Here is a 15,300-nt window from a genome sequence, read left to right on the forward strand (position 1 = left end):
CTCATGCAGAACGCTGTTTTTCACGCTAGATTTAGGTATTCTATTATTAAAATTGACTAATAGTGGTGTTTTTCACCATTTTAGAAAAAAGAAGCAAGTTAATGGATAGAATTTATCTTAACCACGTATTAATTTTAAAAAATTTTTGCTTTACCTGTTTTCTGGTTTTTAATCTAGAGTAAAAAAAATGTTGTTTTACCATACTCATTTAAATAAATTAACAAGAGGCAAATAGAATGGAAGACTGGAGGATAGCCTATTACCCTTGATTTGGCAGACTGTGTGTTTTGGGCATGAGAGTTAGAGATTATGCTTAAAGCATGTGTTTAAAGCATATAATATTGTCATATGCGAAACAAGTTCTTAGATTGAATAATGAAATTAAATGTATCATCATGTCATGATAATCTAGAAATAGCTCCAAGTGCTCACCATACAAGAACATCTGATATACAATGGAGTGGAAAGTTTGGTGTTTCTGCATGACAGTGATTCTCTTATTTAAAAAGTAATACCAATGAGTGGTAAAAACAACAGACATGGCTAAAATTCTTAAAGAAGTCCATTACAGAATAAAGGAAAGAAAGGTGAGTGAATAGATTTAGGACTGAAATAGACTACCACATTCTGGATTCTTAAAAAAATGTAAACCACTTAAGCATGCCCTTTTAGACCATATAATATGCTTATTCTTGACTTACTACTCTGATCCATTTAACTGCATGAGATAGCCCTGACCTTTGTTCTGTAAAAACAAAATGAGAGCTAATCAAAAGTTACTGATAAAGAAAATAAATAAAAAACATGAGACTATTATCTTTAGTATTTACCACAATAAAATTAGACTATGTTTCTGAAAACTGGAAGTAGGGATGATTTGATCATTTTAAATAGAGAGGCAAAAAGAGGTAGGAGGATGGTGCATAAAAGAGAGATCAAAGGAAGAGAGAATTTTAGATGCAGGAAAAATCAGCAGAATATTTTAAAGATTAAATTAATAAATATAAAGAACTATCTCTGAACATAGCTCCCTGACAGTTTCATCACCATGAAACTGAAAGAAATAAAGTTAAAAACGCTAGTGGGAAATCACTGTTTTGTCAATGAATATAGTGAATAAATCATTAAGTTTCAATTTCAATTGGAATTGGAAATGTTTATTTTTGACCTACTTCACTTAGGGTTTTAAAGGTGACCACTGTGTTAGCAAAGGTGGAAACAGTACTTTGGCTTAATTTAAGCAGCTCCAACATTTATTTTCATACGTAAACTGTGGTGATATCAGTAAGTATGTCCTAATTTGGAGCCTATAGCAACTGATATTGAAAAATGTTCACAAAATATTTTCACTATTAAAAGTGTATGAAAAGGTTCTTACATAACTGTGCTGACCAACAGGGTAGCTGCTAGTCACATGTGGCTATTTAAATGTTAATGTAAATTAATCAAAATGAAGAATTCAGTCCCACAGCCACACTAGCCACATTTCAAGTGCTCACTAGCCACCAATAACATTTCAACATCACTGTTGTGTAGCATCTGAGAAGATCACAAAACACAAATGCTTTAGCACTTTGTAATCCTTGTCACAATACAAGAGGTACATATTTTGGCACATTTTTGGCTTAAAATATGAAGACCTAAATAAATATAGTTTCATATTTTATCTTAAAAACAAGTAGGGTTAGAGAGAATTAGTCTTGAACCCATAATTCTTTTTAGGGGATCAAGAGAATAAGTGGCCCACTTTGTGCACTTCTAATCTCTATTTACATAGTCACAAATTCTGATATCCATAGCTCTAACTAAGTAAACATGAACACTGGCACATGTGCCAAAAATCTGAAGGAAATACATTAGGGGATCTAAAGTATTGAATGAGGCTTCCCACATAATTCAACGAAATGAATTACAGCCAATATTTTCAGTGATACTATGGAATACTGTGCTCAAATTTCAGTGAATTATTCTTGTGTTAAGTATGGTGACCACCTCATTCCAGTATTCCTGGGACATTCTAGTTTCCATTCCAGTTTTGTGGGACTGAAAGTCACACATCCCAGGAAACTACACAGTCCTGGGCAAAATGGAATGGCTACTCCTAGTGATAAGGCACAGTGTTTTATGTTTCTATGTATTTTCCAAAATGGCAGCCTACAGTAGGGCCTGGTTAATTTTTCTATATTAACAGTTATACAACTTGTTAATATAAACTCAAGATAACCTGGCTCAATTGCCTTTCTAGTCATTTTATGTCCATGAACCTCATGTTCTAGCTATGCTGAATTTCTTGGCTTTTCCAAAACATGTATTTTTCACACCACTGTTTTTGCTCAGGCCATTCTCTACCTGGAATGTTTTTTCATTCCGCTGAACATACACAGAGCTTACCCATCAAGGTCCAATTGAAAAAATACCTCTTTTCACACACTTTCTCCTCTCCGATACTCTCCTTTTTTTCAAATTTTCCTACTCTGCAATAGAACAGCTCGCTGCTTCTGCCGCACTACCAGCATGTTTTACATATATTTATTATAACAATTGATCCTTTGTGCTGGTATTTGCCTCACATGTAGACTACAAGTGCAAACGGCTCTATCTTTTTATTACTAGTGTTCAACTATTTCTGGCACATGGGAAATGCTTGTTAAAACTCATAATGTTGAATAAATTTCAAAGCTTATTTTACACATTACCTCATTTGATCCTCTCAAATATTCTGTGAGCTTGACAGAGTTGATTGCTCTATATTCATTTGGTTGACGAACAAAAAGGCTTAAAGACAGTGGCTTGACCAAGGATAGAAAGGATAGTTTGGGTACTGAATCCAAGGTCTTCTGACTACCACTTTCTGCTAAATCCCACCGAAGATTATCATCCAACAGACAGGATTGCTCTGTGTGTTGGTAACAAAAGGGTGATCAATAATGTTTTACATGCCGACTTTGTGTAAAAGCCCACCCTGTCATTGCCTGTCCTTCAAAATCATCCCATGGCGGACCCTTCTTTCACTTTCCCAACTTAATTCTATCAGGTAAGAAATGTCGGCTAAACCATCATTTGATCTTAAGTCAAATTGCCCAAACTTCACAGGCTACTAAAGGTTAACCCTTACTGAAGGAATGAAGCACCTTAAAAGTTCTGCTGTTAAAAGGTCCGCTTTTATATCATGACTGTCACGGCTTTTCAGTCTCAGGTGCTTTTTAAAACTTCAGCTGTCTCGTCTGATGGATTCTCTTTAATCTGTATTATTATAGGCTTCTAGCTGCCTGATAACTTGCAATCATTATCCAAAGGGGAAAGCCCCCTAAGAGGAATCAGGAAGAAACAGGTTATAATCCAGCTCAGCCATGCCGGGCTTTGTCTTTACTTAGCTCACCAGCTAAAGGGGGATAAAGCCACACCCACTTAGAATGCCGCGAGAATTGGGAGACCCGAAGAGTAAAAGCGACTTGCAAACCTTACTTGTAAGTCCATAAAAAATGCTATTATATTTTCACACTTCTGTTTTTTGCTAACAAACAATGCAATCTACTTAATTTTGAATATAATGTGTCTCCAAACCTAGCAAAGCGAAGGTCACGTCACCGCAACGCTCTCTCCGGGGACGCCGGGCTTCCACGTGAGAGGCCGAGTCCACGCTTTCCTCTGGGGTACCCAGGAGGCGGAAGGGAGGCGCCTGCAGTGACGCACTTATCTTGCGCGAATGACGTCACTGCCGGGCGCCAGGCGGCACGTTGGCCGGGATTTCGGCGGGCTTCCTGGGGATCAAAATGGCTATGGCTAGTGATTTCTACCTGCGCTACTATGTAGGGCACAAGGGCAAGTTTGGACACGAGTTTCTAGAGTTCGAGTTTCGGCCGGACGGTGAGCAGAGGCGGGGCCTCCGGCGCGCGGTGCTGGGAAACGGGAGGCGAGACCGAGAGGTCGCGGGGGGAGGCGAGGTGGGTTCGGGTGAACGAGCCCTGGTGGGCTAGGGCGGGCGGGCGGAGGCTTCTGCTTTCGCTGTAGTGTAGAGGGGCTTAGGAATAGAGGACGCCTAAGTTGGTCTTGTGGACTACCGGGAAAGTGATTGCTGTAAATTAATTTAGAAAAGTCAATCCAGCCACATACTGAAAAGTTGAACCTATGGCAATCAGAATCCTAGAGTCAGCGCACCAGAAGGGACTTTAAAGTTCTGTAGGTTATCGCCCTAATTTGAAATGCTTGAACGTTTTAAAAACACTCCCACCGAGCGGTGGGTCAGTGGATGCTTAAAATCTTTTAGTGACCAGTAACTTTCGGCCTATTCATTCATTTTATTAATTCAAGTTGTGTGTATTTTGAATGGGAAGAGCCCGACGTGTAAACAAATTAGTGTAATAATATGTTTTAGGTGCTTAAATACAGTTGTTCACTATGGGGTGCCTTAAAAGTACAAAAAAAAGGGGAGAGGTTAATTCCACAGGAGGCAATCAGGAAGAGTTTCCCAGAGGACTAGACTCTTGAGATGAGTCTTGAAATGAGAAGTAGGTATTTTCTTGGCCTCTGGGGGGGGGGGGACAGCGGTGGGGGGGGCAACAGACTGTGAGAGCAGAATGAGCACAGGGCTAGGTGAAACTGCTACCTGTGTAGTGTGCAATTCTCTTTTGACAGCTGTCTCTTTAGAGAGTGTTACAGTGCATTGAACTCATCTACGAGGAAGTTCAATTGGATAGATTTTTTTTAATGCGCATTATGTGCTGGGGAACATGTATTAATACAAAAATTGAGGGTACAGTAATGAGTGAGACTTTAATTTTCTTCATGGAGTTATGTCTTGGTGGGAGACAGAGACATGTAACTATAAAGCAGTATGCATATTAAGTGCTATATGCATGCTTTGGACAAGGTTCTATGACAGCATGAACAAACAATTAGAGGTGGATCATATATTAGGAAAGGGGAAGAGTATCAAGCATTTCACGCAGAACTCAAGGTCTACAGCTCTAAAATTACTCAGAAACCTTAATCACCTTATTCATTCTTGCTCTTCCCATGTCTCTTATGAATTTAGCTCAGGAGCCAAATTTACCAGAGTTTATCTATTCTTTCCTTATGTAGTATTGTTTTCAGTCCCCTTGCCTATGAACATCAACTTGTCTATATCAGTTTTAACCAGTCATGTCAATTAAGTACTCAAATATTATCAGGGAAATTTCATGCTAGAACTCATTCATTTATCTGCCTCCACACCATTCTGCATACTTCCATTGGTAATAGTGAGTCTCTTGACTCACTGTTATGTTTTGACTGATTTATAAGGGGTGTACCTCATTAGGGTAACCTATCATTTTAGCATGTCAACAGCACATTGTAGCTGTATCTGGGCTACTGACTAGCCGTAAGGGGAAGTGTGCATCAGGGATTACAAAAATCATGATGGATTAAAAATAAATATAAATCAGCTAACAAATTGGTCAAGTTTTATCCAGAAGTAGTACATAATTGTTTTGTATGCTTCCTTGTCATAACTCTAAAATATTAGCATTATCATAATTATATACAGTAATTTGAAGAAAAATCATTAAAAGAAAATTTTGGCATAATGGAGAAAGTGTGAGTATTGGAATAAAGTAGATCTAGATCTGAATCTTGTGTTTCCCTGGACAAGTTGTTTAACTGTGCTTTCTTGCCTGTGAATAGGTGAGAATAAAAACTGCTTTTTTAAGTTTGTTTCACAGATTAGATTAAATGCCCCAGGTAAGGCACTTAGTACCAATATAGATACAATAAACTTGAAAACAAATTTTAGTTTCTTTTTCAGATTTCATTTCTAGTTCATGACATAGCTTAAGAAAATAAGTCTTAAAATGACCTGTATATTGAAGGCATGGAATATTTAAAAATTTGGGTAGTTTCAACTTCAGCCAATTCACCATCAAATCTTTAGTTAAATGTCTGTGTCTAGTATTGATATTATACTAGGAGGGAGGAAATATGAATAAAAGTAGCAGTATAAAATGATCTTTACCTTCAAAATTGCTTACAATGACATTTATTTATTTATTTTGGCAGTTTTTGGTGTTATAGATTGACTTTTTTTCCCACTCCCTACAGGAAAGCTTAGATATGCCAACAACAGCAATTACAAAAATGATGTCATGATCAGAAAAGAGGTAAGTTCTTTTTGAATGTCTAATTTTTTACATTTAGTCCATTTTCCTTGAGTCTGTGTTAAATTTATAAAACTACATGAAAGGCTATATTGTAAAGAAGAAGGCAATTTATAGATTGAAAAGTGTTTCCATTTAAATTATAAGCTATATATAGAAAATTATTTTAAAATATTTATTACAAATGTATATATTTGCTTATTTATTACAATGTATATATTTTCTTACAATTTATTACAAATGTATACATTTGTTTATAATAAAAGCCTTTTGAAGTACACACAAAAAAGTAAATAGATATAATTGTGGCATCTAACAGCAAAAGTAGCAATCTGAATATATTAACTTGTCTCACATTTGGGTCTATCATTTAATTCATTTTATAATTAACTTTGTTTTTTTACTCTATTCACTGTTTAAAACTAATTGGTAATCGTGATAGTATAACTTTTAAATGAAAGGCCCAAAAGATAGGAATAAGAAAGTTCATTTTGATTCAGTGATTCGAGAAAAGAGAAATAAAGAATTAAAAAAAAAAAGAAAGTTTAAAGCACTGTGATACGTGCTTGCATTTGTTGCTGTTTACTTCATAGATCTTGTGTTGTCACCAATAACCATTTGGAGATATTTGAGTCTCCATGTTACAAAGGCAGAATATGGGGTTTTAAAAAGGGGCTAGGGATGAAAAGAGGGAAAAATATGTATTAAAGGAAAGAGTAAGAGATGAAAACTAATATAAGAAGGATGAATGATTCTCTTATTCTGTACTTTTGGAATCAGAATTAAATATTTCTGTGAGATTCTATGAATATTCAAGGTTTGTAACTTTTATTTCCTTCCTAGTTCTGGGAGACATAGGCGGGCATTATGAAATTTTATTATAATTCATTTTCAGGCTTACGTACACAAGAGTGTAATGGAAGAACTAAAGAGAATTATTGATGACAGTGAAATTACAAAAGAAGATGATGCTTTGTGGCCTCCCCCTGACAGGGTTGGCCGACAGGTTTGTATTTAGTGATTCTTTAAATGCATCAATGTTAAAAATTGACAACATAATTAATTATGTTTCCCATTATTAGAATGAATTCTCACTGATTCTTTGGTTTTCCACTTACTAGGCACCTGATAAATACTCTTGAGTTTTATTTCACTTAGCTTCATTTTCAGTGCTAACTCCTTGTAGTAAAGGAGTCAGTGCATAGCTCTAAATTTAGACATCTTTCTGAACAATCTTCTCTGTAGACATCCCAGCCAAAATTAGGATATTTTCATGCTGTTATGAGTAATTTCTATTGTATGTTAGTCATTTTTATTGGGAATAAGTACAAATGTTTGTTAAATTTGAGACTTCATATTCTCATTGACTATGTAAAATTCACTTTCTCCAAATTATAACTTTCAAAATTCTTATTTGCATCCTTATGTCCCAGAGAGACACTTGATTGGTGGTTTCTTTGTTCAAACTGACCGTTGCGTTTGCCTCTCGTGTTTTCTTCAGAATAATTGGTGTTTCTCAAAAGGCTTCTGAAGAACTCTGAAGGCCTAATTTCACTGTGTATAAAGAAATTTTTGTTTCTGAATTGGGTCTTTTCAACTCTTGGAGAAATGAGATACGACCCCTGGAAGGAAGAAATACTTAATTCACTTTTGTATATTCCTGAGGATTATACTTTTAGAAGAAAATGTGGAGAAATCTAACAGATGCTGACACTCTGTAGCAGTAACTTAACTCTTCTATTTAAAGAAACGTTGTTTAGGAAAGCAAAGGTAATAGTTAATAGGATTTATTTTATGCATTGTATCACTTTTAAGAAGTAAATTTAGACCCCAGTTTTATGAATTTATACATATGTACTAAAATACAACAGCAATTAACCTTTTCTATCTTCTACACTCAGGGAGAGCCTAGTGTTTCATGTAACCATATGATAATGTGTTCATGGGTTTTGGTTAGTGCGGAAGAGTAGGCATGTTCCAAAATTGCCCATTGGATCATTAAGTCAAAGATTTTGTGATTGTTAGAGAATCTTAGTTAATTCTCCATTTGGTGTGTGCCTTAAACTGCATAATTAGGTCTTTTGATTTAATATATAGCTAGGACTATCTTAATGGTGTGTTTGTTAATTTAACTTGAAAATGTGTTACAAATATAGCCTCTTAATTATTGGTTTTAGATTTGCAGATAAACAATATAGAGAAAATTCTATATCGATTATTTTGGGGAGTATTTATCTTACTCTTCTGGGATCAACTATCCGTACCATGACTGATCAGTGGTTGTAAATATCAACAAGTATTTTCTGCTTTATGAGTTTTGAATTACACATTTGTAAAATAGACTAATAAAGCCTACCTTACAAGGTTATTTTAGGGATTGCAGAAAATGTTTGTTAAGGTCCCTAGCAGCAGGGCCTGACATATATAGGTGCTAAAGTGGTGGCCATTATTATTATACATTTTGTTTGTGGAATTTTTGGAAAGGGAAAATGTCTTTGTATTATATTAAAAATAGGTTTATACCCATATCATTAATTTTTACATGTGCTTGGAAGAAATGTCTTTACTTTTTACTGACATTATAAGAAACATTTCTGTGTCATTTTATTTTATAGTGTCTTCTCTGATGTCACAGGAAAGCAATTCTTGGTTGGTAATAAAGTTGAGGGTAGTGCTGTAAGCAGTTGATAAGGCTTTTATTTTAAGGATATAGTTTACGTCTAATAGATCAAGTGTCTTGCCCTTCACTCTACCCCCTACTGGAAAACTTGTGACTAAAATGGGGACCCCCTTTGTAGCAAGAATATAGATATCTCTGGGATAGATTTTTATATTAACTACATTTCTCTGCTATTTTATTTTTTTCAGGAGCTGGAAATTGTAATTGGAGATGAGCACATTTCTTTTACTACATCAAAAATAGGTTCTCTTATTGATGTAAATCAGTCAAAGTAAGTATGTTAAAGCATTTTTGCGAGCCCAGCATTATTAGAGAGGCTAATTTTAGAACTGTAGTCAGTTTTTTAGCCAAGATTATTTCAGTGGCATCCTGTTGGTTTATTATGCAGATGCAATTTTGATTTTTACAGCATTAAAAACTTGTTATCTCTCACAGAAATTAGCAGGGTATTTCACAGATTGTTAAAAAACATCTTATTCCAACACCTCTGTGTAATAACACTCAAATTTTATTAGCTATTTTGTGTGAAAATCTGGGTACAATTTCAGAAAATTTGAAGAAATCCTTATTGGATTTTTATTAGCCTCATTAGCCCCATGTCATATCACTTCAATACTTGAAAAAAATTGAAAATATTTGATACAGCTTAAATATTCTTTCAGCTACCTACATTTTCCCCAGATCTATGTCTCTGGGCCATTGTAGCATATCCCATTGTCTTGGCCTGACCCCTCAAAATATCCCCATAATGCTCTCACTTTCCCCTGTCACATGAAATTATAATAATGTATTTGTGGGCTCTCTAAGAGCCTTGCTGTATCTCCAAAGTTAGCACAGTGTCTGACACATAGTAGCTACTTTATATAAATATTTATTAGAGGAAAGGAGAAAGGCATGAATGCATAATAACTATTGGGCACAAAACACTGTGCTCATAAAGACCAACCAGTTACTTTTAAACTGTCAAATTTATTTTCCTACAGTTGATGAGGGTGTGGCATTCAGACCCTACTGTGATTGTAAATTGCTAGTGTTTTCTGGAAAGCAATTTGGTATATGTATCAAAAACTGTTAACATTTTTATTCCACTTTGACATAGTAATTTCATTTATGAACATCTAGGGAAATATTCTCAAATACTGGAAAAGCTTTGTTATGGATGAAGATGCTCATTGAAGCGTTATTTATAATAGGAAAATAATCCAAACGTCTAACAAGGAGAGAATTATTTAGTTAAAATTATTAGTGAGTTATTTTTTTAATGCTGTGGGAAAAGTAATATAAAAAAGGGCAAATGGAGAATATTTATAGTTATTCCATGAGAGTGAGGCATTACAGTATTACAGGTATTTTTTTCTGCTTTATATATCTTTGTGATACAGTTATTATGTTCATAAGGAGATAAACACTTTAAATATAGAAATGAATATTGATGAAGAAACTATATTTTTTCCCCTACAGAAAAGATAGAGATATTAATTATTCAGTCTGTTCATTTTAGTTGTCAGCAAAATCCTTTCTGCTAAATTCTATTAACTTAATTGTTACAAGCTTTTGATTTTATTTGTTTTAGGAATTTATAACATTGTTTCATTCTAGAAACAAAAAAGTAACTTTTACCTTTTTAAATTTTAGGGATCCTGAAGGCCTTCGAGTATTTTACTATTTGGTACAAGACCTGAAATGTTTAGTTTTCAGTCTTATTGGATTACACTTCAAGATTAAACCAATTTAAATTTTATGTTTCTGAAGCTGTTTGTATATTTAATTAAGGGATGGGTAAGGGAGGGTTTATTTGTTATTTACAATTTTGGGATTTTTATGAATTTGAAGCAAATACTTTTTTTGTATGTAAACTGAAAATAAGAAAAATACATAAACAAGCTTAATGGTTATCATTACTTGGGTCCAACTGGGTTGGACAGTCCCCACACACATTAAATTCTGTAAATAAAAGCCACCTTTTGTTGAAGATTTGCTCCAATAAAACATCAAAGCCTGGATGGAGAGTGGTGTTTGTTTTGTTTTGATTTCAAGAGGCTATGTGTCTTAAGAAATTGTTCTATTAATAGTTTGGGTGAAGATGTTTTAGGTAGAAATTTGTAACCAGATTCCCATCCAGTAAAGACAATTGCAGATCTTCCCTTATTTCTTTCATATGTGATTGGATTGAATTTTTTGATGCTTACAGAAGTTGTTTACAGAAGGTTCTGGGTTTTTTACAGTTATCACAAACTCTTCAGGGATTATTCACATTTAAATATTTTTGGTATAAGCAATGATTTCTTAAGTGCTGCAAGAGTAAAGTCAGTACATCTTTGATTATGCTTTTATTCCTTATTTCACTATATATATTTTATGTGGGTGTGGGAACTAAATGAGTTCTCAGCTTTACAAATTTTCTAAAATTTAGACTTACACATATGTTGTGTATGTGTGTGTGTGAATGCATATATATTTTAATTCCTAATGAACACATCTCACTAAGTTTCCCAGTTCCCTTGAACCTCTTTCTGATAGATGGCATCTTTCATTACTTTTCTTAGCAATAACTGTGCCTTTGGTAATTTTACTCTTCCATTCGTACCCCACACTCTTTAAAAAGTTGTGTTGTCCTGGTAGTTATAACCCACTGGGACCAGTCAGTACTGACTTCAGGATGGAAGCATTAGCCTCTGAAGGCTTGCCAGGCCTCCCGAGCAGCTAGGCTCTAGAGCAGCTCTGTCCAATAACTTTTGCAATAATGGAAATGTTCTATATCTGTGCAGTCCGATAAGGTAGTCACTAGCCACGGGTGGCTACTAATTACTTGAGGTGTGCCTAGTGTAACTTATGGTGGTATTTAAGCATTTTTTTCCTAACATGAAAAATATCAAACATAAAGCTGTTGAGAGTTGTAAAGTGAACACCTATATGTCAATGTAGAATCTATACCTTTTTTACTGTGATGTCTATTACAATAAATCATCTTGATTTTTCACTTACGTGGTGTAATTGGTGCCAATTGAGTACATTTTTATGAGGTGCTATTTAATTTTGATTACATTTAGATAATCACGTGTCTAGTGGCTACTCTTTGGACAATGTAGCTCTAGAGCTGGCTTGGTAACCTGTTTGCCATGGTCCTTTTGTCTGCTGAAGAATGCATGGCCAATGCCTTCAGGTTTACTGTGGAAAGGCAACTGATCTCTACTTCATTGTGCAAGACTATACTAGCATCTTCAGGTCTCATGGAAATAAATATTTCTGTTCAAGTCGTAGACCTTGATGAATGTGCAGTATAAAACCCTCTTACACTGATGTCAACCTGAGGGAGAAAGGAACAATTGCTTTTTGAACCTCTGGGAGGCTTACCGTTTTTGTTGTTCCTCAAAATAAAGTTCATTCTGTGTCTTGTTGAATAAGATGATCCAGTCAAGACTGAGCAAGATTGGGGGGACGTAGTCCTTAGATTAAAAACTTTTTAACGTATTAATTCTTTGTCCCTATTCTCTGAATTCCCTGTAGTATTGATTTACTTATTTTGCTCTATAACCCCTAGCTATTAAGATTTGTCATATTCAAACCAAAATTGGAGAATATGAATTCTCCAATTCAAACCAAATTAGGAAAATAGTTGATACTGTTAGCTATGATTTTCATATACTTTGAACTGGCTCTTACTTGATTGTAAGCTACTGATGGAAAAATGATCATTAGAAATTAAATTTTGAATAGCACTAGTTTTATATGAAATCAGATTTTTACTACACTCGGGTCAGCAGATACATGTTCCCCTTGCTTCCTCCCTTGATAAAGAGACCTCTTGCAATAATCAAATTTCTTTTCCAAGTACTTGGTCTGCACCTCATCCCTCCTTTTCTCCTTCCATGGGATGGTGTTTCTTACCCAGAACCTAGCACAGTCTTTTCCATATAGTAGGTGCTTTTTAAGTTTGTTGAATTGTTTGTCTTTTGTTTTTGTTCTTATTGCCTTCACATTATTTATCTTGGATATTTCATTGACCTAAGGCTGAGTCTATTCATGTGGACATTTTAAATATGAATAGAAGTGATAGCTGAGATTATGTATTTTGTATATTCTATTGTTAGACTATATTTTGATTTGAAGTGTTGTGAGACCTGTGAACATCAGTTGTGCTATAAGTGTAACCTGTGATCTATATTATTTTAATAATTGGATTCCTACCATTAATAGATAATGAGCTAGAAAAGAAAATCCAAAAAATTTTACTAAAGATAAACAACAAAGGTAAATGAATGATTTGAGGGTGAGCTCAGATCTGCCTTGGGAGACTCCCCAGATGATGAACAGTAAAGTTGGAGAATTACAGCTCAAAATCTAGTGTCTATGTTGTGCCAATCTGAACTTTGTGATAAGGTGGAGAAAACACTGACTTAAGAATCAAAAGTCTTAATTGCGGATCAGTACTTAACTATTTTCATTTTCAGCCTGTGAGTGGACTTTATCCCTTAGTGGCACGGAGGCTAAATAGCTTATTTTGCCATTATTTTATCATGCTTGCTTAGTTCCTGAGGTGGCCCTCTCATTTGCTTACTTAGAAATTGGAGGAAGCATGGTTACTGTTTGCTTGACCTCTGGAGGCCCAGCTGGGATAATATAGAGTATTTTAAATGTAGAGCATTATAATAGCTTTTATTGTAAAGACAAAAAGGGCAAATGGAGTGATTAGGGGAATGTGAAATCTCAAGCTAGAGGTCATTTTAATTTTTACTGTAAGAGCCAGGAAATTTACTATCATTCAGTGGTGTAAAAACTAGGCATTAGGACAAATGGCCAGGTAGGAACCTGGCCAGGTGAGGTTACTCCTCCCAATGAAGTGACACAGCCCATCCTTCCCTGTGTGCTAGTGGTTATTCCAGACATCCTTACTTCAGCGTAGCACAGGAAGAACAGCACGCCACTGTGAAGTAATAAACCACTGAGGTTTGAAGGTGTGACCAGGAGGTTTGAAGGTGTGATTGGGAGGTTTGAAGCTGTGACCAGGAGGTTTGAAGGTGTGACTAGAAGTCGTGTGCTAAGCTTCTAGCTAACACAATTGTCAGAAAGAAATGGGGTAAAATGTGTGATTTGTCAAATAAAATAGGCTTTTGCAACAGAGCAACCAGAAAATAAGTAAGTGAATATTTTATATATACTCATGTTTGTATGTATGTGTGTATGTTCTGCACAAAAGTGAATTTGGAAGACAAAGTACAAGAACATTCAAAACTCTTCGGACTTATCTTTCTGTCTTATTAACAGTGGTTGTGATTGTTGTGGTAAAGTGTGGTACTTCCAAGCTTACGCTGCTTCCAATCTTGTTTAAAGGGCCATGTTAGGAGTTTCAATTAATCCTATCTGAAGTTACAGTTATCTTCTGGTGCTGATTGTTTCTTTGAAGAAGAAATTTTCCTTTTCCAGAGATTCATAGCATGGTAATAAAAAGAAAATAGAGCTTAGAGATAGCAACTATACAATTTGGATTCCCAATCATTAGCATTCTACCTCTTTTCAAGACTATGAAAAATCTAGATTTTATAGTCAATCCCTCTTTATCTACTTTGTTCGTCAAGTGCACTTGTAGGCATCATATCTCTTGCATGTGTTACAGTTACAATATGAATAAGACAGATGTAGTACTCACTCTTATGGACTTTATGTTATGATAGAAGAGACAGACAATACGTGAGAAGTGTAAAAGTGTGTTCTGCACTCGTCTAGCTTCCATCCTGAGAACCACTCACCCTCTCAGCAGCTGTAGGGATGTAAATCAAAATAGAAAAAACCCTCAGCATCACCACTATCTCCATGGGGCAGTAAGATCGGAGGCTACAGAATGGTCTTCCTAGAGCAGGGGTGGAATGCCTAGGGCAGGGGTGGAATGCTGCTGTGGTTCCCAGCTCCCGAACTGTGTTAGTGTACTATCCCCACCCCATTCTTCCAAACACCTGCACTCTAGCCTCACATGGTGGGATAGAGAACACAGCTCAGTGTGTCAGGACTTCTGGATTGCAGTCCAGTGCTTCAGAACCTTAGGAGAGGAGAAACAAAAAAACGAGAAAATGTGGACTTATTTTGAAGTGTAAGAAACCCTGTATGTAGTGCTAATTTCATTTAATTCTTCCAAGTCTGTGAAGTAGGTGATATTCTTATTGAACATGTGAAGAAACTAAGGCTTGAAGATTTAGAGTGACTTGTTCAAATTTTTACATATAGGAAGGATTTGAATCTCGGACTTCGGATAGCAATATTTAACATTTAATGGGAGCCTACTACATATACATATATGTGACAGGTTCTGGTTGGGCACTTTATAGACATTTAATCCACACTGTATCACCATTTTACTGTGGTGAATCTGAGACTTAGGGAAGTGAAGTGACTTGCTTGAAGTCACACACAGGACCTAGCGGCCTGCATTTCAAGCCAGATCTGCCTGGTTGCAGAATTCATGCTTTGTGGCAAGAGCTTTGTTGAAAGCCC

At 35.5% G+C, this 15,300-nt stretch overlaps 1 protein-coding gene across 1 annotated transcript; it reads left to right on the forward strand.

Annotated features, from left to right (window-relative positions):
- The first annotated feature begins 3,693 nt into the window (after positions 1 to 3,693).
- On the forward strand, positions 3,694 to 10,817 carry MAGOHB (mago homolog B, exon junction complex subunit). The gene is made up of 5 exons (XM_045554323.1): positions 3,694 to 3,867; positions 6,079 to 6,137; positions 7,030 to 7,140; positions 9,003 to 9,085; positions 10,450 to 10,817. Exons 1-5 carry the CDS (start codon positions 3,774 to 3,776, stop codon positions 10,547 to 10,549), a joined length of 447 nt encoding a protein of 148 aa, XP_045410279.1. The 5' UTR covers positions 3,694 to 3,773; the 3' UTR covers positions 10,550 to 10,817.
- The last annotated feature ends 4,483 nt before the right edge of the window (positions 10,818 to 15,300 follow it).

Source organism: Lemur catta, chromosome 6 (genome assembly GCF_020740605.2).
Source record: "Lemur catta isolate mLemCat1 chromosome 6, mLemCat1.pri, whole genome shotgun sequence".
NCBI classification, from domain to species: Eukaryota; Metazoa; Chordata; class Mammalia; order Primates; family Lemuridae; genus Lemur; species Lemur catta.

What these genes read in the sequence shown, in the direction of transcription:
- MAGOHB (XM_045554323.1), top strand. Translation starts at nt 3,774, where the DNA reads ATGGCTATGGCTAGTGATTTCTACCTGCGCTACTATGTAGGGCACAAG. An exon ending in GTTCGAGTTTCGGCCGGACG is followed by an intron (nt 3,868 to 6,078) that starts GTGAGCAGAGGC and finishes CACTCCCTACAG; the next exon opens with GAAAGCTTAGATATGCCAAC. An exon ending in ATGTCATGATCAGAAAAGAG is followed by an intron (nt 6,138 to 7,029) that starts GTAAGTTCTTTT and finishes ATTCATTTTCAG; the next exon opens with GCTTACGTACACAAGAGTGT.